General features: G+C 44.1%; 2 protein-coding genes and 1 non-coding gene across 11 annotated transcripts in view; all 3 read right to left on the bottom strand.

Moving 5' to 3' along the window:
- Positions 1-933: 933 nt before the first annotated feature.
- Positions 934-8519, bottom strand: Dhrs11 (dehydrogenase/reductase 11). Its single transcript, XM_008831230.2, has 7 exons — positions 8128-8519; positions 5199-5408; positions 3579-3673; positions 2631-2760; positions 1882-1974; positions 1628-1693; positions 934-1526 (listed from the first exon to the last, which is right to left on the bottom strand). Exons 1-7 carry the CDS (start codon positions 8482-8484, stop codon positions 1485-1487), a joined length of 993 nt encoding a protein of 330 aa, XP_008829452.1. The 5' UTR covers positions 8485-8519; the 3' UTR covers positions 934-1484.
- Positions 8520-12504: 3985 nt separating this feature from the next.
- Ggnbp2 (gametogenetin binding protein 2) overlaps positions 12505-27945 on the bottom strand; it is a 39644-nt gene continuing 24203 nt past the window's right edge. For 5 of the 9 annotated variants that reach the window (XM_029562481.1, XM_008831191.3, XM_029562485.1 and 2 more), the window contains 8 exons: positions 22328-22537; positions 21167-21341; positions 19084-19278; positions 17682-17829; positions 17251-17376; positions 17023-17171; positions 15700-15948; positions 12505-13141 (listed from right to left, as the gene is read on the bottom strand). In XM_029562481.1, coding sequence (XP_029418341.1) covers positions 12938-13141; positions 15700-15948; positions 17023-17171; positions 17251-17376; positions 17682-17829; positions 19084-19278; positions 21167-21341; positions 22328-22537 — 1456 coding nt within the window. In that variant the 3' untranslated portion in view covers positions 12505-12937. The remainder of the gene's footprint in view (positions 13142-15699; positions 15949-17022; positions 17172-17250; positions 17377-17681; positions 17830-19083; positions 19279-21166; positions 21342-22327; positions 22538-27945) is intronic. The other 4 variants (XM_029562488.1, XM_008831208.2, XM_029562491.1 and 1 more) reach the window with 1 other exon arrangement.
- Positions 13592-13698, bottom strand: LOC115070036. Its single transcript, XR_003849242.1, has one exon. It is a non-coding gene; the product is annotated as a U6 spliceosomal RNA (small nuclear RNA).

Raw genomic sequence — 27945 nt, 5'->3', positions numbered from 1 at the left:
TCGATATGCAAACCAGGGTGGCCTTGAATTCAGATCTGCTTTTGCTTCCTGAGTGATGGAATTAAAGATCAGTGCTACCACACTTGCTCCAATTAATTTTTTCAATTGGAGTTATTTGTGACAAAGTCTCATTTAGTATAGGCTGGCCTTGAACTCCTGATCTTGCCTCCACCTCCTGAGTGCTGGGATAATACCCACATCTGGGTGGTGGTTCTTCTTTTTCTTCTTCCTCCTCCTTCCTCTCCTCCTTCCTCCCCTCCCCCTTCCCTTTTTTCACAGAGACTCAATGACCTCGAATTCTGATGTTCCTGCCAGAGCCTTCCAAGTCTGGCACCTGTACTAACCTGAATGTTCTCTTGGGCCTCCTAACCTCACATACACAGTTTGCCTTCTCTGTGGCACACTCTCCATTTTCAAGACACAATCCAACACTCTCCTGCTCCCACTCAAGGAAGTGATGCTCCAAATGCACCCACCTTCCCACTTACCTGGAAGAAATTTTGAGATACAACCACACTGATCATCAAGAGGGGGAAGAGGGGCTGAAGAGATGGCTCAGCCGTCAAGAGCCCTGGCTGCTCTTGTAAAGGACCCAGGTTCAATTCCCAGCACCCACAAGGCAGCTAACAACAGTCTGTAACCCCAGTTCCAGGATATCCGATGCCCTCTTCTGACCTCCACAGGCACTGCACAACACAGATGCACTTACATACATATAGGCAATACACTCATACACATAATTTTTTTTAAGGGGGAAGAATTAGCCAGGCATGGTGGTACATGCCTTTAATCTCAGGGAAGGCAGATCTCTGTGAGTTCAAGTCCAGCCTAGTCTACTTAGTGAGTTCTAGGCCAGCCAGGGCTACAGGGAGACCCTGTCTCAAAAAAACCAAAAAGGGAAGGGGGGATTGAAAGATACTTCTGAAGCCAAGGTAGGTTGATTGCGATCTTCCTTTTTATTAGAGTGCAATGTACTAGGACACAGACTCTGATATTCTGCAGCCATAGTCAGAGTGCAGTGATGACCCCTAGGGCAAGAGCCAAGAATGGGCTGGAGAAGTAGAAAGGAAGAGAAGGGAGCCTGGAACCCTGGATAACCATTCGGATAGGAGATGAGGGCCTGTCTCTGCTATCCCAACTCTGTAGGGTGGCAAGTAGGGTGCAAGAAGATGGAAAAATACCCCTTTCGGCCACATTCCCTTTCCCAAGGTCAAAACGAAGAGACTGAGGAAAGCAAAGACTAAGGAGCCCAAGAGGGAGTTCAGAACAAGTTAACAGATTTAAACCATGACAACTTGCCATCTCCCCCCAGCCTGTTTTTTCACATTTGCAATAGGAATAATTTGACAAGTTTTCTATCCCTTAGTGGGGTGGAAACAAAAAGATCCAGGGTCCAGAAGTCAACACCTAAAATCCAGAGGCAGAGGCAGAGGCAGAAGGCAAGCTCCAAAGTGGGGAGGGAAGGAGGAGCTTCCCATAGGACACTAGGTCACCTGCTCTGTGGGCCTCATCTGGATGTCTCCAACCTGTGAAAGGCAGAAGGCTTGAGACAGCCACCCTTTTAGGTCTCCCTGCTGCCCCTTTCTGGGCCTGGCTTTTCCAATGGGTAGAAACAAGGACAACTCACCTGGATGTGTGGGGGAGTGCTGAGGACGTAGAGAACAGCCTCAGCCACATCCTCAGGTTTGAGACACTGAGAGCACCAGGGGGGAAAGGATTGAGACAAGGACAGAATGGACCCAACTTCTTCCCACCTCTGAGGAACTCTCTAGCATTTCATTCATATTCCCACCCCAACCCTCCAAGAGAGGTGAAAACAGGATATAGTCTGAGGGGAGTTAAAGACTGAGTGGCTTAACTAGGCCCAGAGGGAAGCCCCACCTTTATGCGCTCATAGGTGGCAGCTGCTTTCTCAGGATCCTTGTCATGGAGTTTGAAGGCGAACTGTGTTTCCACCAAGCCTGGAGAGATGCACTGGGCCAACAGAGAGGTCCTGTTCAGCCTGAGCTTTGCCAGGCCTTGGGAAGTTGAGGGGAAAGGATAGAGGCCACTGGGCTCCAGCTTTACAGTGACAGCTGTCTGATGTCCACAACTGTCCTCCTCCTTCCAAAGTCACTACTGGGAGCTCCCAAGTAACAGCTATCGTAGTAGCTGTACTACCTACAGAACCCTTCCTATATGCTTGGTCAATGCTTCACAAAGTGGTGTTCCCTAAAGCCTCATAGCCAGGTAGGTTATCATCAACTCCATTTTACAGATGTTTAGACTAGAGCTTGGGGAGGTTCAGGGATTTACCCAAAGTCATACAGTCTTCTATGGAAAAGCCCAGAGAGTACTATGCCCTGTCATTGTGTGTGGTTTCCCCAAATTCCTTGCTTTCCCTTAGTCTTACTCCATGTTCCCTTTAAGTCAGCCCCCTCCCACTCCAAGTGTAAGTCTAGTGATTGGCTCTAGGACAACTGATAAGAGGAACCTAAAGGAAAGAACAGAGGCTTGCAAGGAGCATCTGCACCCAAGAGTTCTAGACTCAGTTGACTCCCAGGGTCTCTCAGCAGGCCTTCCTGGGCAGCATGTGTGTGCGGAAGGTCCTGGGCCCATCCATTCCCATCAGGTCTAGACCACAGCCTCACCGTGGCCCGGATATGGGTCTGGGCCTCCAGAAGCTCTTGCCTCAGTCCCTCTGTCAGCGCAGTGACGGCATACTTGGTCGCACTATAGAAATGGATCACAGACTGGGGTGGGACTCGGTGGCCACACATGCTGGGTGGAAGAAGGGAAGGGGAGAGAGGAGAGAGTGAAGCTCTGTAGACACTGTCAGCAGTCAACCAGCCTGGCCAGCCTGGCCACCCAGAGGCTCATAGGGAAGCCCTGTCAAAGGGAGTTCTGATGGCTAGCCCATAGTCCACAGAATGAATCTAGTTTCTGTTGTCCACACAGCACCTGAAACCTGCTCTGTCTTGAAGCAGTGCCTTTGCTGACTACAGAACACAGTCCTACAGTCCTGCAGGATGTCAAAGCCTCACCATTTTATCTGTGTGCTCCCTGATAATGGGTCTACTGGGCGATCTCTAAGGGTGGGCAGGGATCATGTCTCCCCTCAGACAGGGGGCTCTCATATGGTATCGCCTATGAAATCTCTTTACACCAGAGGAGAATTCATCCCAGGGATTGAGGAAGGGAGACGTAATGGTGCTCAGTCCCAGGAAAGATTCCACCTGTTGGCTATGGAGGGCAGGGGCTAAGCTGTCCACTCTAGACAAGTAGAGGCAGGCACTTTCCTTCACCAGAATTGTGCCACCTGGAAAATAAATTCCTATTTTATCACCATAGAAAACTGCTGTCTATGGCCCAGAACTTGGGAGGCAGAGGCAGGCAGATCTCTGAGTTTGAGGACAGCCTGGTCTACATAGTGAATTCCAGGTCAGCTGGGCCTACAGGGAGACTTATCTCAAAAAGACAAAAAACAAAACAAAACAAACAAACAAAACCCTGCAGTCCAGAGGTCACGTGAATTACAGCAGACCACCTACCTGCTTGGAAAGTGACCCAAGCTCTACTTATCAGCCAACTGGCCTCACCTGTTGATGTTAATAATGTGCCCGTCGTCCACATTCCGCTCCTTCATGGACTGATAGGCTTCCCGAGTGCAGATGCTGAGAGCCAGCACGTTTACCTGCGGGCCAAGGAGGATAATGGGGTATCTCCAGCTTGGGACCAACTGAGCAGGTGACAGAACAGCAGAGTACCAAGAAAAGGGGGAGGTGTGCCTTCTCTGTGGGTGTTCTTCCCCTCAAAGCTGCCACCCCGAACTGACAGGCAGAGGTAGCTCCTTTCCTAGCTCAGCCCCTGTAGTAATGAGCTTCCCAACCAAGTCCAGGGCCACTGCCAGCCACCTCTGTACTAGGAGGAGCTCTGCCCCAGGGAATCTCTTTTCTTCTCCAAATCAGCCACCCTTCTCAGGGACAGTGTTCAGCCCTGCTCCCTCTTACTAAAATGGCCTAAATATCCCCTCTCACACAGAGCCCAGCCTCTCCCTGCCTTCCTCGGCCACCCTGCTCCCTTCAATCCCAATCCTTAGTATGAGGAGGCACACACTCCTGGCTTTAACCTGTGTCCCAGAAACAAGCCCAAGTGCGGGGACTCCAGAGGGTTGGGTCATTTGCCACTCCTTCTGGCAGAGGCAACACCAAATCCCCACCCTTCGTGGAACAGAGGTCTGAGGAGCTATTTGCTATGAAGCACCTGTGTGCTCCACCCTTTAGCCTTTCCAGAGAGGCCAGCAGAGATAAAGATTTCATCATCCTCACACCTTTCCTCTTGAGAAGAGGGGGACAGCTGGCAGATTAGCTTATTCTCTTTATCAGGTGTCAGCCAGACATAAGACAGAACACCCAGCAGTGAGGGCCTGCCTCAGTGTTTGTGGTAACAGCAGGACATGGGTACTAGGATTCAGGAAGGGTTCAGTTCTGGTCCTTTTAACAGGGTGATTGTAGGGCAGATGGGGAACAAATAGACCCCTGGGAGAACGTAAGGAAATCTAAGCCTAAGGCCTGCTAGGATGAGGCTAACGGACTTGGGTAATATTCAGAACAAAAGGGGCCTTAGGGACTTAATGGTTTCTCATTTTACAGATGTCCAAGTTGAGGTCCACGTTTACATGTGCCTCTGCAGCTGAGGGCTATGACTCTGCTCTCCCAGAAGGTCTCTGAGGACAGGGATTCTTTCCCATTGTTCACTGTTTCATTTCCACTTCCATGCACCTATTAATACTAACCTATTGATATGAGATGTGAAAAGGATTATGACACTGCTTTCAGTCTCTCAAAACTTTCATACCCCAATGCCACCCCATAGCCTAGAAGCTAAAAATCCATGTCCTAGATGCTGTATTGTACCTGCACATGCTATTATATTTATTTAACTTTGTGTGTGTGTGTGTGTACATGTGTGCCACATTGCTAATGAGGTCAGAGGACAACTTGCAGAAGTTGCTTCTCTCCTTCTACCATGTGGGTCCCAGGGATTAAACTCAGGCCGTCAGGCTTGGCGGCAAGTGCCTTTACCCACTGACCCATCTCACCAGCTCCTGCCTTCTACATGCTCTAAAACCTTTTTAAATACACCACTGCTTCACAGGCCCCTGGTGCCCACTCTCCTCTCACCACCTACCCTCCTGCCCCAGGCCTGGAAGCCCTTACATTGAACATTTCCTTCCAACCGCTGGTGCTGCCTGAGAGCAGGGTGTCAGGCCGGGCCATGCCGGCATTGTTAATGCAGATGTCCACGCCACTGTGCTGCGAGCGAACAGCCGAGAACATGGAGATGATGTCCTCCTCATTTGACAGGTCACATCTGTAGGGGATCAAAGTCCCGGGGTAGCCTGCACTCTTACATTCAGCAGCCAGCTCCTATGAAACCCAACAGGGTAACTGGGGTGAGCTGCTTACTCCCACACCCCCTCACCCCGAGTCAGCCTTCCCTCCCAGGTCACCCACCACTCAGAACTCTCTCCGGTGGCAGCTGCCTTTAGGTCACATAGATACTGAGTCTATCCATCCCCAAAGCTTGTCCTGTTTAGTCAAAGTCCAAGGGTTGGGGGCACTCCCTGAATAAGGAAGAGGGACAGTTGGACAGATCAATGGAAGAATCTCACAGATACATTCTCAAGTCTTCAGCACTAAGGAGGGATAAGGGGGCAAGGATCCTGGGAATGGAGAGAGATGGCTTTTCTGTCTCTTCCCCAATAAGAACAGTTCCTCTACCTGTACCTGTAGATGTACCTCTGGTCCTACCTCATTCTTCTATCAGTGCCATAAGACCCTAAGTTGGTTACTCAAGGTCCAGATTCTTCTCTTCTTTCTATGCCAGTCAGTCCCTCCCAGGAGGGCTCAGCTCTGAACTGCCAACTGCCACCCTCCCCTCACAAAGGGCAGTGTGACAGAAATTAAAAGATGAGTCACACACACATACACCTTTCAGTGGTACCCAATTGTCAGTCTTCCCTTTCCTGTTCTCTCTCTCTCTCCCTAGAAAGGATCAGGATGTCAAGACAGATTTTCTAACCCCTGGTGCCCCACCCTTGTCCCTAAGGTTTCCCCTACCTTCCCTTAGTCACCTGCTACTGACATTCCCTGTACATGTCCAGGGCCCTCAGCACACTGCAGAACCTGAAAAAACAGAGCCACTAAGACATAGTGTGAAGAGAGCTGACATTTGCAATCTGAGAGAAAGCAGCCGGCATGGCCTTGGAGGCCAGTGACTGGGCACTTGAGCTTGTGAAGGTGTGTAAGTGTGGTAGGGGGAGGGGTGCAGGCTGCCCTAGAGGAAGGCCAATTGGGCCAGCTGCCTTGGCCTGGAGCCCCTTCCTCCTCCCAAGCCAATCTAGGAATAAAAGATTAAATCAGGTGACTGAATAAATTCTTTCCTGCTTTACCTTTCTCTGAACTCAAAAGCTATACCCTTCTAGGACTCAGTAGCCCCCTTCCCCCTGATTTTACTATTCATGACCACCTCAGAGAATAGGATTTCTCCCAGTAGAAAGCCAGAACTCAAACTTGGCTTTAATATCAGTAAACAAATCAATCAATAAAGCAGATGGTGAGCAAGAAAGCCTGGAATCCTTCCCATCCCCAAGGTGCACACCTCTCCCTCTCCCTCCAAAGCTGGGGAGTGAGGGGGTGCTGAAACTATTCTCTCTCTGTCTCTCCTTACCTCACTTGTACCATCTCCATCTACCCTCCAGAATGACCTGACATGGCAGTGTCCACACAGCAGAAGTGTTCTCCCTTCATGATATAGACCATCCTGGGGCTGAGTCATCAGCCTGGTGAATCCCTTGGGACACAGGGGTTCCCTTTCCTGGCTAGCTTGGGGTAGAGAAGGCAAGACTGGTTTCTGAATTAGGGACTCCAAACAAGGAGAGAGAGAGACAGAGAGACAGAGACAGAGACAGAGAGAGGAGAGAAGAGAGAGAGAGAGACAGAGGAAAAGATACAGAGTAAAGAATCTAGCAGGTATCCTAATCCTCTAGGCTCCAAATCTGGGGCCAGCTGGACTGTCTAAGGAGAAAGGGAGGGGCAAAGGCAATGGTGGAGCCAGGTGACCTTGGGATTATCTGGGAGGCTATAAAATGTACCTTTGGTCAGTGGTTGGGGAGGGGACAGTCCTCCTTCCTTGTGTACCTCTCCCTCTGCCTCCACCCAAGTCCTCCTTAGTTTTTCTCTACCTGAGAACTTTGAGCAGTGGTAAAGATAGAGCCCTACAGGTAAAGACAAATGCACACCTGAGAGTGGTCCTGCCAGGGCAAAGAATGGTTATTTCTCTTGTCTTCCTCCTTGCCCCAGAAGGCCAACTCTATTTTTCTCTGAGCTGGTGCTGCTCATAACTCTAGGGGGTTCCCAAACCTATGTCAAGAGAAAAACTAGGAATTCTGTATCCCTATTATTCTGTTCCTTCAAGATTTATATCTTCAGTGCCCTATTTCACCTATTCAGTCCCACCTAGGAAAATGAATCAGAAAAAGAAAAAAAAAATCTAAGTATTCCAGCCATCACTTAGACTCACTAGGTAGGAGTTGAGCCTCTGATGTAGATTGGAAAGAGAGCTCCTCAGAAAAGCTCCCACCCCAACCCCACCCTCCCTCCTGGGTCTAACATGCAAAACCTCTAGCATGCTCATTGGCTGCCTGCACTTTGCCTGGTGTGGCTGGGTGAGGTCTGGGGACAAGAGGAAACCAACCTAGCCACTAGGACTAGAAAGCTTTCTTTCCTACTCCCTGGCTGCCTCGCTAGCTCCTAACCCCTGGTTTCCACTTTCCACGAGCCAGTATCCTGGGCAGGCGGTGGCAGGGGTAGAGGAAGAGAATGCCAGGGGTCGGAGATTTGGTTCACTAGAGCACAGGTTGTCAGGAGTGAATGGTTCTTTAAAACACGGGACCAAGAGAGTGAGTAGGTAGATCCTCCCCTACTAGACATCCATCACTCCTGCCCCCAAGGCCGTGTGGCAAATGGCCCTGGGGTGGCAGGCAAGTAGGAGCTGGGCTCCGGCCACTCCCCCTCCCCCACTCAGAGCCCTACGCCGTGGAAACGACGTCCCCCTGAGCGTCCCCTGACCCCAGAGAGGCCTTACCTCGATGTTGCCAACGGTGCGGGCACAACCCACCACCTTCAGTCCCTGCTGAACTAATGCCCGGGCTACGGCCGCGCCGATGCCCCCCGAGGCTCCCGTCACCAGGGCCAGGCGGTCGCGCCACCGCTCCATGCCGGCTCTGGCCATGGTCCCGAGCCGCCTGGCCACCTCGTTCGACGAGCCGGATACTGGGATCTCGGAGCTTCGTCCCAGGTCACCGAGGCTCGGCCGCTCCCTGGTCACTGCAGGGGTAGGCGCCGCCGACCCGCAAAACTCCGAGCTGCGCCGAGCCCCACCCCCATGCGGGCCGGCCTCCGGCCCGGGCTCCGCCCTCGGGACCTCGGCGCTAGGCCACATCCCTCGGAGGACAGCCGCTGCCCCGCCGCCCGACTCCGGGAGCGGCCGGCGCCACGCCCCTTCCGGCCACGCCCCTCGCGCGGGAGCCCGTCCCTCCTCCCGGCACGGGGAGAACGTCGCGTCCACCGTGTCCTCCCGGAACCTGGGATCCTGCTTTCTTGGTTGGCGCTTGCCCTGGGGTGGGAGGCTGACTTTTGGATGTACATACTTCAGGCCTCCCGCTCAGCCTCACTTCTCCCTGAGCCCTGAGGCCAGGATGCAGGGCCCTAAAGGTGACTCCAGTTGTCCTCCCAAACCAGTTGGTGACTGATGGGAAGGATTCTGTCCAGAAAGGGTCTAGCATCTCTCCAAGTCTGGGTGACCTTGGAAGGGCTCTTATTCATACTACCTAATTCTTGTAGCCAAGGAGAGCTAAACGGTTAAAGATGGAAATATATCCAAGTATTGTTGGTTTTGTGTTCCTAAGTGGTCCTACTGACTCCCAATTATCCTAGATATCTAACCCACCCTAGTCCCACATAGGAGCAACTATTTCATGATGTTCATCAAAGACTGCTGGCAAAGCTAAGAATTTGAGCGCCGCATGGCAGGCATAAATATATTAATATGCACAAGGTATCCTATGTTGTTTTTCTCCCTTGTTGGCGACCCAAAACTGGGCCTGGCACTGCTAAGCAGGGGCTGTACTACAAGGCTTGGTAGCACAAGCTTGTAATCCCACAAGATGGGAGGTAGAGGTGGGATAATCAGTTCAAGGCCATCTTTGACTATGAGTTTCAGGCCAGCTTAGCTGCATGAGACCTTGCCTCAAAAAGCTAAACAACAAAATGAGCACGCTGGCACAGCAAAGAGCCACCAATGGTGTAGTCTGCAGCCCAGTCCTATAACAAGGATGTCAACTGTCTTCAGTCTCCAATATTCTCCATTCTTGGCTTTCAGCTTTGTTAAGGGTAAAACCCACTTTATCCTCTGGCCATTCAGGGTTTTTCATCAATTTTAAAAGCTACTTACTTAATAGAGCCATCCTTTATGATAACTGGAGTTGGTATGTAGCGCAGTGGTAAGGCACCTACCTACCACTAATAAAAACCAAACAAAAAGCCATCCCTGAGGCACTCCTGTAATGCCAGCACCAGGGAGGCTGGTCAATGACTATAAGTTTGAGGTCAGCCTGGGATATTTAGTGGGACTCTTGCCCTTTTTTTAAAAAAAAAAAATTTTTTTTTTTTTGGTCTTTTTGAGACAGGGTCTCCCTGTAGCCCCAGCTGTCCTGGAACGCACTATGTAGACCAGGCTGGCCTTGAACTCACAGAGATCCACCTGCCTCTTAAATATTATATGTATGTGTGTATTGCCTGCATGGAGGTAAGTGCACCCGTGTCCTGCAATGTCCGCGGAGGATAGAACAGGCTGTCGGATCCCCTGGAACTGGAATTATGGACAGTTGTTAGCTGCTATGTGGGTGCTGGGATTCAAATCCAGGTCTTCTGCAAGAACAGTCAGTGTTCTTAACTGCTAAGCCATCTCTCCAGCCCCGAATCTTGCCCTTTCACTCAACAAGCACCCATTTGCTTATCCTTTGAATGGCCCCAAGGGCAAAGATTAAAACAAAACTAGCTATTGCTTTTTAGGGGGGTCTCAAAAAAAAAAAAATAACACAACTAGGCTAGGCATGTAGGCTCAGATAGTAAATGCCTAGCAAAGAAAAAAAATGCCTAGCTAAGTGTAGGATGAAGCCCTGGGTCTGATTCTCACTACAGCATAAAGCCAGGCATGGTGGCCCACATCTGCAACCCCAGTGCTCAGATCAGGAGTCCAGGTCATCTGGCTAGAAACAGAGTTTGAGGCCAGCCTGGGCTAACTTGAGACCTGATCAAAAAGCCAAAATAAGCCAGGCATGGTGGCACTTACCTTTAAACCTACCACTCAGGAGGCAGGGGGATCTCTGCTATCCCAGTCTATATAGCTAATTCTAGGCCAGTTGGGGCTACAGGGAAACCTTGTCTCAAACCAAAAAAAAGCCAAAATAAGGGCCGAAGAGATGGCTCAGTGGTTAAAAGCACCGATTGCAGAGGACCAAGGTTTTGTTCCCAGCACCCATGTGGCATCTAACAACCATCTAAAACTCTAGTTCCAGGGGATCTGTCACCCTCTTGGCCTCTGTGGACATTGCATGACAAGGATATACTTACACACACACAGGCAATACACTAATACACATAATCAAAAACATTCTAAAAGCCAAAACAATCCCCCCCTTAATCATTATGTGATGCAGAGGGGGATCAGTAGTCATTTTTTATGGATTCCATAATGAAAGCCAACAAGAACCTCAGATGAATCCCTACTCATTTGGATCTCTGCCTCAATTCTGCCACCCTTCTTCAAGAGCTGTTGGAGTTGGGCATGTGGCTCACTGCTACACAACAGATTTTTTTAGGGAGAACTCAGAAGGTTCATCAAAGAAATGTTACCAACTAGCTAGGTTCGGTGGTACACATCTATAATCCCACTATGAAGGAGACTGAAGCAGGAGGATTGCCTCCAGTTCAAGGTCAGTCTGTGTTGCATAATGAGCTCCTATCTCAAAATGAAGATTAAAGCTACGCATTACTAGTCCCCATTTGAAAAGTGATTAAGCAGAAAGCCCCCCCAAATTCACTCCATGCCGACTGCCCAGAAGTGATATCGTACCATTTATTTGTCTGCTGCCCACCAAAAAACAACATGCAGTCACAAAGCTTTCAACCTTTTTGTGTATGTTCATGTGATTTGTGTACAGGTGCACGTTATGTGTGTGTGCAGAGGCAAGAGGACCTTGGATGTTCCTCAAAAGCACTGTCCACCCGTCTTCAAAAATCACATTTACAGGCCAGGCATGGTGGCGCATGCCTCTAATCCCAGCACTTGGGAGGCAGAGGCAGGCGGATCTTTGTGAGTTCAAGGCCAGCCTGGTCTACGAAGTGAGTTCCAGGACAGCTGGGGCTACAAGGGCGACCCTATCTCAAAAAAAAAAGACAAAAAAATTACATTTATGTGTTTGTCGTGGAGTGTTGTCAGAGGACAGCTTATGGAAACTGGTTCTCTCCTTCTACCATGCTAGGGGAAGAGGGAGGTAACAAACTGGGCTTGTCATATTGTGAGGCTTAGAGCAAATACCTTTTACTTCTAAGCCATGGTGCTGGCCCCACCCTGTTTCCAGACAAGGTCTCTCACTACCCAGTGGTGTAGGGTGGCTGGCCAGCATGCTTCAGGGATGTCTCTGACTTTGAGTATTGGTATTACACAGCTTTTTAATTTTTTTTCCCGATTTTTTTTGTATTTCAAGTTTCATACATATATATAATGAATTTTAGTCCTCTTATCCCTATTATTCTGTCTCGTCCCTTACATAGCTTTTTTACCTGGGTTCTGAGGAAAGAACTCAAGTCCTCTTAGAAGCTCTTTAATAAGCCACCTCCCCTATCAAATGGCAGCAAAATGCTATCCTAGGGAATCTTTCAGTACTGCCTCAGTACTCAAAACAGCTGTGGCAGTAGTGAACTATAAGGCCATAGTTGAGTTTATGTTGGAAAACAAATAAGGTTGACTGCACTTACACAAAACTGCAATGTGGTTAGCTCTCATGCCTCCTTCCCCTCCTAGTCTTACATGCTGAGTATCACAAAAACGGTTGGCTGAAATTCTGCCACATTTTATTTTCATTCCGTACAAAGAATGAACCTCTGAATTTAAGGGATGTTGTTACCTCTGAGGGAACTTCAAATCCTGCAATTAAAATCTGATGTAAAAGTAAAATGCTAGTCAGTATTTAAAGGCATTTATTCTTTTAAAACAAGACTAGGAACTGCTTTCTTCAGTTGTCAACCCTTATCAAGGGAAGAATTGTCTTTAACAGTCTGTATCTCTATCTTCATTTGCTCTTCATCCTCTTTCCATCAACACTGGCCAAGTACAAAGTTCACAAGTGGCAAATACTAAAGTACTGCCACATTAAGTAGAAACATGTACACCAAATTCTACTATGCGTATTAATAAATATTCTTTATTTTAAATTTTGCACATTGCGCTTTAACAGTACATCCAGACATTTTGTAAGTGGATGTCTACTTTGTAAAACCATATATTCAGCTCATTGTCATTTCTGTACAGAAGATAAGTACATCATTACTTTTTGCCACTAAGTTGCTTTAGTAAGTCTCACAGGAAGAGAAACACTTAATGAAAAGAGATGGCTTAAATCATATGGCAGGCCTGCGCAGTCACGCAACTAAAGACACAAGCCTGAAGAAAGAACAAACTAATGAGGTTACCTCCACCGTCTCCCGAAACAATAAGGAATCACATTGATTTAAGATAAAATTTTGCCAGAAGTCACTAAATTAAGAGTTTTTTAAAAGAGAAGGCGCAGTAGTCATCTTGAGTGTTTCCTTGAAAGACAGAGCTATTTTATTTAATTTGCTCCAGCTGTTGTCAACCAGCCACTACAAATGGGCCTCTTGTGGTCATTTAAGCGGCAGTATTTATTAAATTTCTCCTTCAGATGCTGTCGGTATTGTTCTCTATTGCTGTAGAAAGACTGGTTATTCGCCATAAACGACTGTATTTCATCTTGTGAGATAAAGATTTCCTCATCTGAAGTACATTCAGACTCGTCCTGCAAATGAAAGCAGCAGTTAAGATGACGACTTCAAAAATGCAAAATGCCCAGGGGGGGGGCTTTAATCCCAGCACTCGGGAGACAGAGGCAGGCAGATCTCTATGACACTTCATGCACACGGTATACAAACATACATGCAAGCAAAACACCTATATACATAAAAAAACTCAAAAAAATTTTTTTTTAATCTTTAAAAGAAATGAAAAGAAAAAGGCCCAGTGACTTGCGTTGTGGCACAGGCTTTTAATCCCAGCACTCAGGAGGTAGAGACAGACGGACCCCTGTGAGTTCAAGGCCAGCCTGGTCTACATAGTGAGTTCCAGACCAGCTGGGGCTACAGGGAGACCCTGTCTCAAAAAGGCTGGGGAAAAAAAAAAAAAAAAAAAGCAAAATGCTATGCTGATAGAGGGATAGCTAAAAATTAAAGCAATCAGCTTTTTTTTAAAAAAAAATACAGAATGCTTCACAAATTTGCATGTCATCCTTACACAGAGGCCATGCTAATCTTCTCTGTATTGTTCCAATTTTAGTGTATGTGCTGCCAAAGAGAGCACACAGTCCAGCTTTTTATTTTCAATTCAATCACACAAAACCTTTAATTGGAGCACTTACAGAATAAGCACCATGTCATCCCATTTTAGAAACTAATAAAAAAATCCAACTCAGCTTGATTTGAAATCCTAAATCTACAATTTGCCCCCTACATACCTAATAGCCTATCAGACTATCAACATACCTCATTGCCTGACCAACCAAGCAGCGTGTGGTGGCACTCGCCTTTAACCCCAGCAATCACCTTTAATTCCAGCAATCGGGAGGCAAAGGCAAGCGGATCTCTTGAGTGAGTTTGAGGCCAGCCTGTTCTACATAGCGGGTTCTAAGCCAGATAGGGCTACACGGAGACCCTGTCTTAAAAAGACCAATAAAAGCCAAGTGTGGTGGCGCACACCTTTAATCCCAGCACTCAGGAGGCAGAGGCAGCAGGCAGACCCCTGTGAGTGCAAGGCCAGCCTGGTCTACATAGTGAGTTCCAGGATAGCTGGGGCTACAGGGTGACCCTGTCCCAAAAAGACAAAAAAAAAAAAAGACCAATAAATAAATGAAAATGACCAATCAGAAGCTGGGCGTGGTGGCGCACACTTGTAATCCCAGCACTCGGGAGGCAGAGGCAGAGGCTAGCGGATCTCTGAGAGTTCAAGGCCAGCTTGGTCTCCATATTGAATCCAGGCCAGCTGGAGCTACAGGGACCCTGTGGGGTGGGGTGGGGAGGGGAGGGGAGGGGAGGAAATGGCCAATCAGAGATGAATACAACTAGTTACCCATTTTTATTTTATTTTTTTATGTATCTGAGTGTTTTGCCTGCATGTATGTAAGTGCACCCATGTCACACAAGGTCACAGAGGCCAGAAGAGGGAGTCAGATCCCCTGGAACTGGAGTTAAAGATGGATGTTAGCTGCCATGTGCTCTTAACCGTGAGCCAACTATCCAGCCCCAGAGTTACCCATTTTTAAATAACCAGACTTACCTCTAAATTCTTAAATGTTTTTATCTCTCCAAATTAAATAAAATATAGCCTTTTAAAGAACTTAAGTATTTTACATAGCTTCACCATTAAACTTTATATCCATATACAAATCAGGAAATCAACAACAGTAAAAACCCTTAGTATTCCAAAATTTTTGTGTCACTAGGACTTAATGGAAAAGACACCAATTTTCTCTTTCTTCCCTTTTCCAAACACCAGCACATTATGCACTTGGGTCATTTAGCATCCAATATAGTTCAACCTAGTTTTCTCTTTTTGTGACTTTTCCCATCTGACCTAGAACTCCTTATATAGACCAGACTGGCCTTGATCTCATAGAGATTAGCTTGCCTCTACCTCCCAAGTGCTGGGATCAAAGGCATGCACGGCCACACCTGGTAAACTAAAGTCTTAAGTGCTGGTATCAAGTTAGAAATATATCAGTCATGCCTGGCATGGTGTCCCACGCCTCTGATCCCAGCACCTGGGAGGCAGAAGCAAGCAGATCTCTGTGAGTTCAAGGACAGCCTGGTCTGCATAGTGAGTTCCAGGTCAGCTGGGGCTACAGGGAGACTCTTGTCTCAGAAAGACAAAAAGACAAAAAAAAAAAGAAATACATCAGTTATGCTTTTATCTTACAGACACCTGAAAGAAGAAATCTGGAATGCAAGCTTTAGTTTGTTTTGTTTGTAGTTGTCCCTGTAGGGCAGGGCAGGCTGGCCTCAAACTTGTAGTTGAGGATGACCTTGAACTACTGACCCTCCTGCCTTTACCTTTGGAGTGCCAGGATTATTTAAGGCATGATGCTACTTCTAATTCTCCCAACCAGTCTTAACTTTGAGACAAAGGAGAAGACGACAATGTACACCAAAGCAGTTCCATAAACCAGGAGTAGAAGAGCAGAAATGAACTCACAAGAATAATGGAATAATGAATAATGGTTCATTTCTTAACCTCTTTCTGTTTGTTCCCCAAGTGAAACCTTCAAATACATCCCTCATTCACAGGAAGACATTATGAACTACTTACAAGAAGTTCAACTAAGCTCTTGGCACCCTTTCCAGAATCAGGACCAAATGATGTTTCTGTGGGTTCTGCAAACTGTGGTACGTTTTTCCTGTGCTCAAACCAAGGCAGTTGCTGCCCACCCTTTTCAGCACTGCAGCAGTTTTCAGAATGTGCATCTTTGGTCTTGTCACGGTGAAACACTGTGTGCATGCTATTTCCTGAGGTCTCTCGATTACCTGGATCTATAATACAGGTTCCAAGTTTTTGGATCTGAAAGGCAAAACCAGTAGCAATTATGATTCAAAAAAAAAAATGAACAGAAATTCCCAGGTAGCTAGATAGTTCCAGGTTAGCCTGGGCTCTATAGACAAGAGAGTCAACAACAAAACAACAAAAAAAATTCCCAGTGAAGTGCTAAGTCTTAGAGAAGGGATACTGAGTAATGCAGTAGCTAACATTTACAAGGCACTTCACCCCATCTCAGATGATACACCAATCTGCTATATAATCTCAATTCATCTTCACAGGACCTAACAGAAGGTCTATTATTATCATCATTTTTGCAAAGAGAAAAACTAACAAATTGCTCAAGATTATATAGCTAGTTAAAATTATAAAGTATTTTGAAAAGAATGAAGTGCATGTATGACTCACTTGGACTTCAAGTTAAATAAATACTCCTTCCCATAGACACACATAAAAAAAAATCAGCAACTAATGGTACTGTATAAATACTCTTTTTTTAAATTTTATTTATTATTTTTATTTTATGTGTATGCGTGTATTGCCTGCATGTAGGTAAGTGCACCCGTGACGTGCAATGCCCGTGGAGGTCAGAAGAGGCTGTCTAATCCCCTGGGACTGGAGTTACCGACAATTGTTAGTTACCATGTGGGGACTGGGATTTGAACACGGGTCTTCTGCAAGAACCAGTGTTCTTAACTGCTGAGCCATCTCTCCAGGCCCATAAATACTCATTCTTAAAAAAAAAAAGCCAAAAAACAAAACAAAACAAAAAAAAAAACTATCAACCGAACTGTACAAGGCAATTTTAAAAAGTTTTTTTAAAAAAAAAAATTTATTATTTTTATTTTATGTGTATGGGTGTATTGCCTGCAACCATTTAAGTGCAACTGTGTCATGCAATACCTGAGGAGGTCAGATGAGGGCGTCAGAACCCCTGGTAGTAGAATTACAGATGGCTGTTAGCCACCATGTGGGTGCTGGGAACTGAACCCAGGTCCTCTGAAAGAGCAGCCAGTACTCTTTACTGCTGAGCCATCTCTCCAGCCCAGAAAACAGGTTTTCAACAGTAAGTTTTAAACTGCAGACCAGGATACTTACATGTTCATCACATTTCAACATCTTGCTTTTCTTTTTCTTTTTTTTATTTTTTCCCTTTGTGTTATTCTCTTCAGAATTTGCCCAACATTCAACACAACTATCACCATCATCATCTTTGTCTTCGCAGTGATGAACACAGGAATCTTCACCTGCAGAAATAATCCTTTTTATTATACTCGTAAATCAGCCATAGAGTAGAAATAACTGGGAAGCTTAATCTGAACCTACCATGTTCATCATGGTTACAAATTCCTTCTGTGCAGGCAATATCTGAACCTTCTCGAGAACCTGTTTCACTTCCTTCCATGCTAGATGAATATCCACAATCACTGCCATTACAGTGTGGAGACATGCCTGTGAATACATCAGGTGAAAGTATAAATTTATACAAGACAAAGACCGACCCAACTGGGACCAGTTCTACGTGGCTTATGCAAAGTAGAAAGCAACAAAAATATGATTAGGATTTACACACTTTTTGTCTACTGTAAACTATAACAAATCAAAGAATATAAGAAGAAAAGAAATAGTATCTGGCTAAATAGTACAATATTTTTGAGGTGATAAAGCAATTTTTAAATTCTAGTTCCAAAAATCTCCAATAGATCTTACGTTTAAAAGAAAGAATAGACTGAGTTAATTTTAAAAAGATTATTTACCTTTCTTTATTTTAGGGGACCCCAAAAGACTGCCACTGCTAGGACAGGTACATGATGTGTTTTCATTGGTAACAATTACTTCAACACAACTATTACCATCTTCAGTGCTGCCACAGGCTTTGCAGCTGTTTTCAATGAAGTCTGTTTCCTTTGAGGATCAATATCAAGAGACAGTAAAAAGTTTTACTTCTATAATGGCTACATTTTAACTTCTTTAACATTAATTTAATAGCAGTTATAAGGTTAAAAATAAATGAGATTATCCATACCAAAAAAACAAACAAACAAACAAAAAACCAAACCAACACTACAGCTAGCCAGGCATGGAGGCTCATGCCTGTAATTCCAACACTTAAAAGGATAAGGCAGGGAATATGGTTAAGACATTTTCGTCACATTCCAAGCCTTCCCTCTCATGGAAAGCTACATTTACAACAATTTGAGTTGCAAGCTGAACTAATTTTTTTTTCCCCTACAACATTAATTTCACTTGAAAGAAAGAGACAGACTATGGTTATTCATTTAACAGACTTCCTCAAAAAAATGAATAGTCAGTTTGTCACTTCAAAGAAAACAACAAGAAGTATTTGTCATCAGTGATAAAACTCAGATTTTGAAACAACAGAATGTTGAAAACTTGGCCTTGAACTCACAGAAATCCGCCTGCCTCTGCCTGAGTGCTAGGACTAAAGGTTGTGCCACAACGCCAGGCCTATTTTTTTTTTTTCTCAAATCTTAATGGATTAATATGTAGTGGATTTATAGTTTTAAATGACCTAAGATGTCTCCAGTTTTGTTTTGTTTTTTTTAATTACAATACACACTAAGTATAACCCACAGAAACAAAAAGTCATTGGGTACCTTAACTTTTTTTTTTTTTTTTTTTAATTGTTTTTATGTGTATAGGTGTATTGCCTGCATGTAGGTTAAGTGCACCCGTGTCATGCAATGCCCGAGGAGGACAGAAGAGACTGTCATGTCAGATCCCCTGGAACTAGAGTTACAGACAGCTGTTAGCTGCCATGTGGGTGCTGGAATTCAAACCCAGGTCTTCTCCAAGAACAGTCAGTGTTCTTAACCACTGAGCTACCTCTCCAGACCCTGGGTACCTTAACTTTTAAGAGGTAAGGGATTCTATGACCCTCAAGTTGAGAACTGGTCTAGGTCATTCACAAATATTCCATACTTTGATCTAAAAAGACAATTATCCAACACACTGTCTTTATAAAATAAATGCATGATGTTAAAAGATACTGGCTTACATAAGATGAGAAAATAGTCAATTACACAAACTACACGAGCTCAGATCTGGAAAAGCAGAGTAAAAACACCCAAATCTACAAAAGTATTATTTCTATACAAAACTATAGAGATTAGTAAGTTGGTAACTAAGAAATACTACCTTCTCTTGGCTTACTTCCTTTTCATCTGTTGCTTGTAAGGAAGTAGGAATATCACACACACACTTATTTTTTCGTCTGTTCTTCCGTTTTTGGCGTTTCTTTTCTTGTTTTAATTCTCTAACTCGTTCTTCCTCTGAAAATTCTTCACAAAGTTGTTCCAAGCGGCTAATCCCCTGTACTTTTTCTACAGTCATCTATTATAAAAACAAAGGAGAGTATCAGTTATAATTTCCTTTGTCATGTGAATTCCCACTTCTTAAATTTAAATAGAACCATGCACTAATAGCTTATGCAGCAATTTCATAAGATAATCCAATAAAAAAATCTTTAAATTGTTTATGTTTTAAGGCAGTCTATTCAGCAAAACTAGGAAAAATTTCACTCTTCAGAAGAGGATGCTTAAAAGTTCATGGGGAGCTTCTGGAAAAAAGGCTGTCATTCCACTCACAGAAGAATAGGCAACCCCTTTAAAGGGTTACAACCATGGCTTAATACACAGACACACACACACACACACACACACACACAAAATGTATATATAAAAACCAACATTCATTAGTCAAATATGCATTCTATAGAATTGAAAAAAGTTACCAAATAACAAACACTAAGCACAACAGTAGCATTACAAAAGAAAAAAAACCTTCAATGTGCTTCTTTTAGATCCTTTTTGTTTTTGTAGTGCTGGGGAATGAACCTAGGTCCTTCTGCAAACTAAGCAAACATTCTAGCACTGAGCCATACCACTAGCCCCTAAAAGCAGTTCTTCTATCATGTCATACATACTGTATTTGCTTCAAACTACTCCACACTAAACAAACTGGGCCTTGTTAAAGGTTTCTAATTGTGTTGCTTGGCTGCTTTTAACTTTCCATTACTTGTATTTCAGAAGCACTGTTTGTATTTCTGCCACACCCCCTTAAGCAGGGTCTCACTTTGTAACCCAAGCTGGCCTTGAATGTATAATCCTCCTGCCTCTTCTGCTCAAGTGCTGGGACTACAGACATGTGCCACTATACCCAGCTAGGTAACATCATTCTTTTATGTTCACATGTGTGTATGTGTGAACACATGTCCATGTGCTTATGGAGGCCACAAGTTGACTTCAGGCATCTTCCTCAATCATTCACCCTCTATTGGGGGGGGGGGGTTGTTTTCAATGTTTTGTTTTGGAGACAGGGTCTCCCTACAGCCCCAGAGGGACTGGAACTTCCTATGTAGACCAGGCTGGCCTCTATTTCACAGAGATCTGCCTGCCTCTGCTAGAATTAAAGGCATGTGCCACCATGCCTGGTTCTCACCATCTTATTTTAAGACAAGATCTTGTACTAAACCTGGAGCCACCAATTTGGCTGGGCTGGCTAACCAGCAAGCCCCAGGGATCCTTTTGTCTCTGCCTTCCCAGTGCTAAGATTACAGGTATACTGCTGTACTTGACTTTTTTTTACAAGAGTGCTGGTGACTGAACTCAGGTCCTCAATGCTTGTGCAACCAGTACTTTTACTAAGACATCTCTCTAGCCACTAATAACACTTGGGACACTTCGCACATATGTGGAAGTCAGAGGACAACCTGTGGGAGTTGGTTCTCTCCTTTCATCATATGGGTCTCATGGAGTAAACTCAGGTCATCAGGATTGGTGGTAAGTACCTTTACCTGTTGAGCCCATCTCTCTCAAACTCTAGCAATGTCTTTTTAGTCAGCAACTTCAGTTTTGTACTCTGTGAAAATCTAAAAACTAAACACTAGAAGAGTAACAGAACTAAAAAGTGAAGAAAACCCCACAAATTTCTAAAGCTCTCTTCCCCAAAGGCCTTCCTCAGACGAAGCCATGTGCATCAGTGGATCATGGACACTAGTGGCTGCAGTCTAATCAACCAGGTTATGGTGGTTCCTGCCTAGAATTCCAACACTCAGAAGGCGGAAGTAGGAGCATTGCAAGTTTCAGGCCAGCCTAGTCAACATAGAGAGTTATAGGCTAGCCAGGGTTACACAGCAAGACTCTAAAAAACAAAAAAAATCCAGTAAGATTTGGTCCATGATTAATAAATATCAGAGACAGAGGTAGCCCACTGTTTTTACCTCAAAGCTCTTTCGTAAAGCATCAACACCAAGATAGAAGAGCATCTGCCACGTCTGTTCTTCGGCCCGCAATTTTTGCCAGATCCGATGCAATCGTTCATAAAGATGAATTCCCAAGCAGGTCAGAACCTCCTCTTGAGCTATGTCTATTGTCTTGGCATGCCTTTCTCTTCGTCTGGACAGGACAAATCAAACAGTAATTCCTAATGGCCTTAACTGAAATAGTAAAGCCTGTAAGTTCAGGTCTTAAACACAATTTGCTATCTAATAAGACAATCACACATGTATACGTGCACACACACGTATGTGTTTAACCAATGAGAAATACACATGCAAGTACAATTAAATTCTAATATTGCTAAAAATAAGATAATTCAGGAACTGGCTGTAAAGCAATGTGTTTTAGGGCCTAGCGAAGTCAAAGTGTCTACCTCACAGTAGACATGGTAGCTCCTTTCAACATCCAGTCATAGCAAAATATGCACTGGGTTTTTTGTTTGTTTTTGCTGCTTGGTCAGTTGGTTTGATGGAGAGTGGAAAAAATGCAAATTCAATCACAGGCAAATGCCCTCTAGTTCCAGTCTATTGTAAGTGTTCATTAGTACTACCATGATAAAAGAGGTCTCTGAATTCTAAAATGCTTAGCTGAAAGTAGGCACCCAAAAGAGTTGACACACACAAGGGAAAATAGTTTTGATTTAGTCTATCAACTTTTGCTGATTTCATTTTCATAATAAAACCAGAGACATGTTAGGCTCTGATATAACTTAATAATTATGTAAGATACAGTTCATGAATTACATTCAATAAAGCATTTCTTAACCCCCTGCTGCAAAGATCTCACTTCTATGCAAAAACTATCATGAATCATGATAATGCATGAAGAAATATTCATTTCAATCATTTTCAAGTGAAAATGATAATCTATAATGAAAGCCCAAAACAGTTCTACCTCCTTTCCAGAAATAAGGAACAGAGAACTAAACCGAATACTGGGACCAATTTTCTCATATTTTCATTTAATTAAGAAAGCATAATCTTTATACATACACCTTAATTTAAACATGTATCATATGTAGTGAGGCAGAGGTGATGGAAATAAATTTTTGAGTAGTAAAATGAAGCAAAGCGCTAGATAGCCCATTCTAGCAAACTACATACTCATACCCTCCTGCGAACTCTGGCTCAGCACGACCCAAAAGATGTGCAATGAAGTCTGTTTCACAGCAAACATGTATGTGTCGCTCATGTGGACAGCACCGCAAGCCTTCATAAAGTGCAGCACAGTAGCCCTTTTCTTTGCTGCAGTCAAGTTCACCAATAAGGATGTTGTATGCTCGGAGGACTTTATTTTTGCAATCAGTGCAAAACCTGTTAAAAAGAAAAACCCCAAAACTAAGAATTGGTATGTATTTATTTCATACAGCATGTACCAATATACTAGAGTGACAGTTCTCTTCTACATAAAGCATTAAAAAAAGAAACCCTGCCAAATACACATTAAAAATATATGCATGGCTAAATGTGGTGGCACATGCCTATAGTGTCAACTACTCAGGAGACTGAGGGGGGGAAATTGCCTGAGCCCAGGAGTCCAGGCCAGCCTAGACAACATAATAGACTCTGTCTCAAACAAAAGAAAACAAAAACATACACATGTAAAATAAACACAAATTTAAGGATTACATGAATAGAAGTTACTTTGTTACTTGGAAATTATTTTTTTTTTGGGGGGGTCTTTTTCAGACAGGGTCTCCCTGTAGCCCCAGCTGTCCTGGAACTCACTATGTAGACCAGGCTGGCCTTGAACTGACAGAGATCTGCCTGCCTCTGCCTCCCAAGTGCTGGGATTAAAGGCATGCACCACCACGCCCGGCCAAAAATTATTTTTAAGCTAATTATTTTAAGCTTGTTTCAAAAAACAAGGCAGAAAAATATTTGTTGTTTCAAAAATTACAGGCCTAGAAAATAATAGGCACTAAGGACTAGCACTTTACTTCAAGAATTATTTGTCCAACTGAGAAATAAAAGAGGTAGCAAACCAATGACTCAGCTAAGTTTCTTTTTGTACCCACCTCTGACATAAAATTTGACTCAAATTTTAACTTCAACATTTTCACACATCACCATTTCAAAGTAGAGTGAGGATGAGGAAAAGGATGACCAAGTGGTACATGTATTTTATTTTGATTTTTGGGTTTTTTGAAACAGGGTCTCCCTGTAGCCCCAGCTAGCATAGAACTATGTAAACCAAGCTAGCCTGGATCCGCCTGCCTCTGCCTCCTTCTGGGGATTAAAGACGCATGTCACCATGCCTGAATAGTACATGTATTTTAAAATGAATTGAAATTTCCCAAATGTCAAATTCCTTTCCCCAAAATGCACATTATTCAATAGTTTACTAATAGACAATGCATATGTAGAAACGAAGTTTAAACCTAAGTATATATATATGGCAAAAGTACAGAAAAGCTTGTAGATTTTACCAATCCAAGAAAGAATGACCTCTTTGGGGGGGGGGGAGAGGGGGAGAGAGGGGGAGAGAGAGAGAGAGAGAGAGAGAGTTTTGATAGGTAACCCAGGCTGGTCTTAAATTTGTGATCCTTCTGCCTCAGACTCTGGAGTACTCAAACAACAAGTATGTACCACCATGACCCACAGAACCTGGTTTCTTTATTTTGAATCCCTCAAACAACAAAGAATTTGTTATGGTGAAAAGGTCAGGTTCACTATATTATTAACTGGCTCTCAGAGATCAGCTGTGATGGAACGAGGAGAATTTAGTCTCTTTGATTTAAATTCGTTTCTCAAGTGAACTCACTCCCATAGCTTCAGCCAACAGTCTATGTAGATGACTTATGACCAAAAACTCTGTTCAAGACTCTGCTCCTCTTGCTGTAGGGCCAAACCCATAATGTCAAATAATGAAACATCAATGATGTCCCATAGACAACTCCTCTAATTCAATGTCCGAAGGCAACACTATTCCTTCCCTATGTTCCCTCCCAATCTCTGTTAAGAACATTACTGTGCTGGATAGCTTTAGTGTCAACCTGACACACCTGGGTTGAGGAAGCCTCAATTGGGGAATGCCTGTGGCCATGTCCATGGGGCACCTTCTTGATTGGTGAGTAATGTGGGAGGGCCCAGTCCACCCCTGGGCAGGTGGGCCTGTGCTGCCTAAGAAAGCAGGCTGAGCAGGGGCCAAGGGAGCAAGCCAGCAAGCAGCACTTCTCCATGGCCAGTGCTCCAGCTCCTGCCTCCAGGTTCCTGCCCTGAGTTCCTACCTTGGGCTCCCTGATGAACTGCGACCCGGGAGATGTAAGCTAAATAAACTCTTTCCTCCCCAAGTTGGTACTGGTCAGAGTGTTTTGTCACAGCAATGGAAAAACAAACTAGGACAATTACCATTCATAGTTACCAAAGCTGAAAACCTGAGTTAATTCCAACTTCTAGCTAGGATCCTTTATTAAAGATGGAGTCAACTGTTAAAAGTTGTCTTTCATAATCTTTTGTTAATCTTTCTCTGCCATACTCTCTCCCCTGGTTTAAATTGCCTGGATTGTTTTTTTAAAGTGTAACACAGAAAAAGAAAGAAAATATCAGCATAAATATTACAAAAAAACAAAGGGGTTGGAGAGATGGCTCAAGGGTTAAGAGCACTGGCTGCTCTTGCAGAGGCCCCAAGTTCAATTCCAAGCACCGCCTGTAACTCCAGTTCCAGAGGATCCAATGCCCGCTTCTGACTTCCTTGGGCACTGCATGACACAGGTACTTACTTACATGCAGGCAATACACTCATATACATGAAATAAAAAAAATAAATATTTAAAAAACAGACAAGCTAAGCCTGCTTTCCTGTTTCTAGATTATACATCTCTCACAAGAAATATTTTTCCTAAAACAAATCTGATTATCACTGGGCTTAGAAAACATCCTCTGGCCCAGTATGGTAGCAAAAGCCTTTAATCCCAGCACTCAGGAGATGGAGGCAGGCGGAACTCTCTGAGACTGAGGCCAGCCTGGTCAACATAGTGAATTCCAGACCAGCTGTCTCAAAATAAAAACAAAAACAAAAATCTTCTGCATTTCTTTTCTCTTTAAGAAAATAAATAAATAAAGGCAGGAGGATGGCTCAGCCATCGAGAGCACACCCTGATCTTTAGAAGGACTGAATTGGGCTCCTTTCACTCATGTCTAGGCAGATCACAAACACCTGTAACTCTAGCTTCAGGGGAGCCAGTGACCTCTTCTGGTCTCTACAGGTATCTACACTCCTGTGCACATGCTACCGCCACCCACACACATACACATAAATGACGATTAAATAAATCTTTAAAAAAGTGGGATTGGGTGGGCTGGAGAGATGGCTCAGCAGTTAAAAGCACTGACTGCTCTTGCAGAGGACCTGGGTTCAATTTTCAGCATCCACACGACAGCTACTAACTATCCTTAACTCCAGTTCCAGGGGAATTCGAAGCCTTCTTCTGACCTCAGAGACACTGTACAACACGGGTGCACTCACATACATACACATAAAATAAAAGTAATAAATATTTTTTTAAAAAAAGGTGGGGTTGGGAGGGGGACTGGATAAGTATAAAGTGCAAACATGGAAGACCTGAGTTTGGATCTCCAGCACTCACAGGAAAAGCTTGGTGTGGCAGCACACACCTGTAGCCCCAGGGCTGGAGGGCAAAGACGGGTAGATCTTGGGGGCTCATTAGCCAGTTACTCTAGCCAAATAGCAAATTCCAGGTTCAGTGAGAGTAGAGAAGCACTGTAAGAAGACTCTAGCATGAACCTCTGGTCTCTACATGTGTCTGAATGGGAGAGTGCACCTGTTCACAAATGCATTTACTACACACACACACACACACACACACACACACACACACACACACCCACCCCACAGAGGAGGGGGTTCTTTGCATTGCTTAGGATGTTCCTGAATGCTTGGGCTCCTGGAAATTTCCTGTCTCTGCCTCCCCAGTAGCTGGGAATGGCTGGGACTACAGGCACATGCTGCCCTGTCTAGCAGCAATTATTTCTGATATACATACACTTACTATTGTATTTATCCTTGAAACTATCATGTATTATTTTAGTGCATACATGTCTTTTTGGCCCAATAGAAGATAATCATGTTGCTTTAAAGGAGATGTTAAATTAGGAGCACACTGGGTTAAGTTAATAATACTGGCAAGCCACATTAAATAACTGTACTTCACTAATGCTTTGAAAATGGACATAGGAAAATACAAAAATTAACTCTAAATTATAATCCCTAGCAGTCACCTCCCAAACCACCTTCTCCCCCACAAAAAAAAAGTGAACTTTTCCTGTTTGCAAAGTAACACTGTATATACATTTAAAAAAAAAAATTAAGGCAGATGTTTCACAATTTCCAAACACCTCATTTCTAATGATATAATACTTAACTGGCTAAATGGTATCGTTGCTTAGATCTGAGATCTTTATCATAAAAGTGCTAGAGAGAGAGAGAGAGAGAGAGCCAAAAAAGTACGTAATATAGCCATTTAGAAGTCAGCTGAAACAGATTATACCTCAAAACTGAAACCATAGCTGAAACAAAAACTATAAGCTGAGGAATGATAAGAATCTGCAAATCTGGCATTGGAACATTCTGACTTACTCCATTAGCTACAGTGCTAAGTAAGCCTTACTATGTGTCAGTAATCCTCACAAATTTAATCTACTCCCACAGTAAGTCCTATATTAGTACCATAATTATTTTTGTCTTGAAAAGAAAAACTGAAGCATAGAAAAAGAAGTCAAGAAAAATGCACACATAGGCCAGTGAGATGGCTCAGCAGGTAAAGGCAGTTGCCTTACCAAGCCTAGTGACCTGAGTTCAGTACCCAGAGCCCACATAAAGGTGGAAGGAGAGAAATGATTCCACAAAGCTGTCTTCTTTGTCTGCTAACATCTACACATGAGCTGTGGCATGTGTACCCAAACAGAAATATCAGCACACACATTGAAAAAAAAAATATTTCTGGTCATGGTGGCACACACCTTTAATCCCAGCACTCAAGAGGCAGATGCAGGAGGATCTCTTTGAAATCAAGGCCAACCTAGTCTACATAGTGAATTCCAGGCCAGATGGGGCCACAGGAGGACCCTTCCTCAAAAAGACAAAATAAATAAATGTATACAAAGTTATAATGAGTAAAGCAGATTACATGTAATGTCCCTTGACTGCTTTTTCACATACCAAATTACTCTTTTAATTAAATTCTCTTCTCACTCTAAAGATATTTATTTAATAGACTTTTATCTTCTTATGAAAATAAAACAATTAGGGCTGTAGCGACGGCTCAATGGGTAGGAGCACTGATTGTTCTTCCAGAAGACCTGGGTTCAAATCCCAGCACCCATACAGCAGCTAACAACTGCCCAAACTCCAGTTCCATGGGATTCTCAAAATCATTAGTTTACTATATGCCCCTGAAGCTATTTTCTGGGTGAACCAATTCATATTTAAAGAAGGAAGATATATATATACACACACATACACACACACACACGTATATACACTTTTTTTTGAGGGGGGGTGTCTTTTTGAGGCAGGGTTTCCCTGTAGCCCCAGCTGGCCTGAAACTCACTATGTAGATCAGGCTGGCCTTGAACTCACAGAGATATATTTTAATTTTTTTTTTAATTTTATTTAATTTTTAAAATTTTATGTGTATGCATGTATTGCCTGCATGTAGGTAAATGCACCTGTGTCGTGCAATGCCTGCAGAGGTCAGAAG

Source organism: Nannospalax galili, unplaced genomic scaffold, assembly GCF_000622305.1.
Source record: "Nannospalax galili isolate Female #2095 unplaced genomic scaffold, S.galili_v1.0 scaffold1430, whole genome shotgun sequence".
NCBI lineage: Eukaryota > Metazoa > Chordata > Mammalia > Rodentia > Spalacidae > Nannospalax > Nannospalax galili.
The sequence above is the reverse complement of the archived record's forward strand: the minus strand, read 5'-3'. Positions and strand labels throughout refer to the sequence as shown.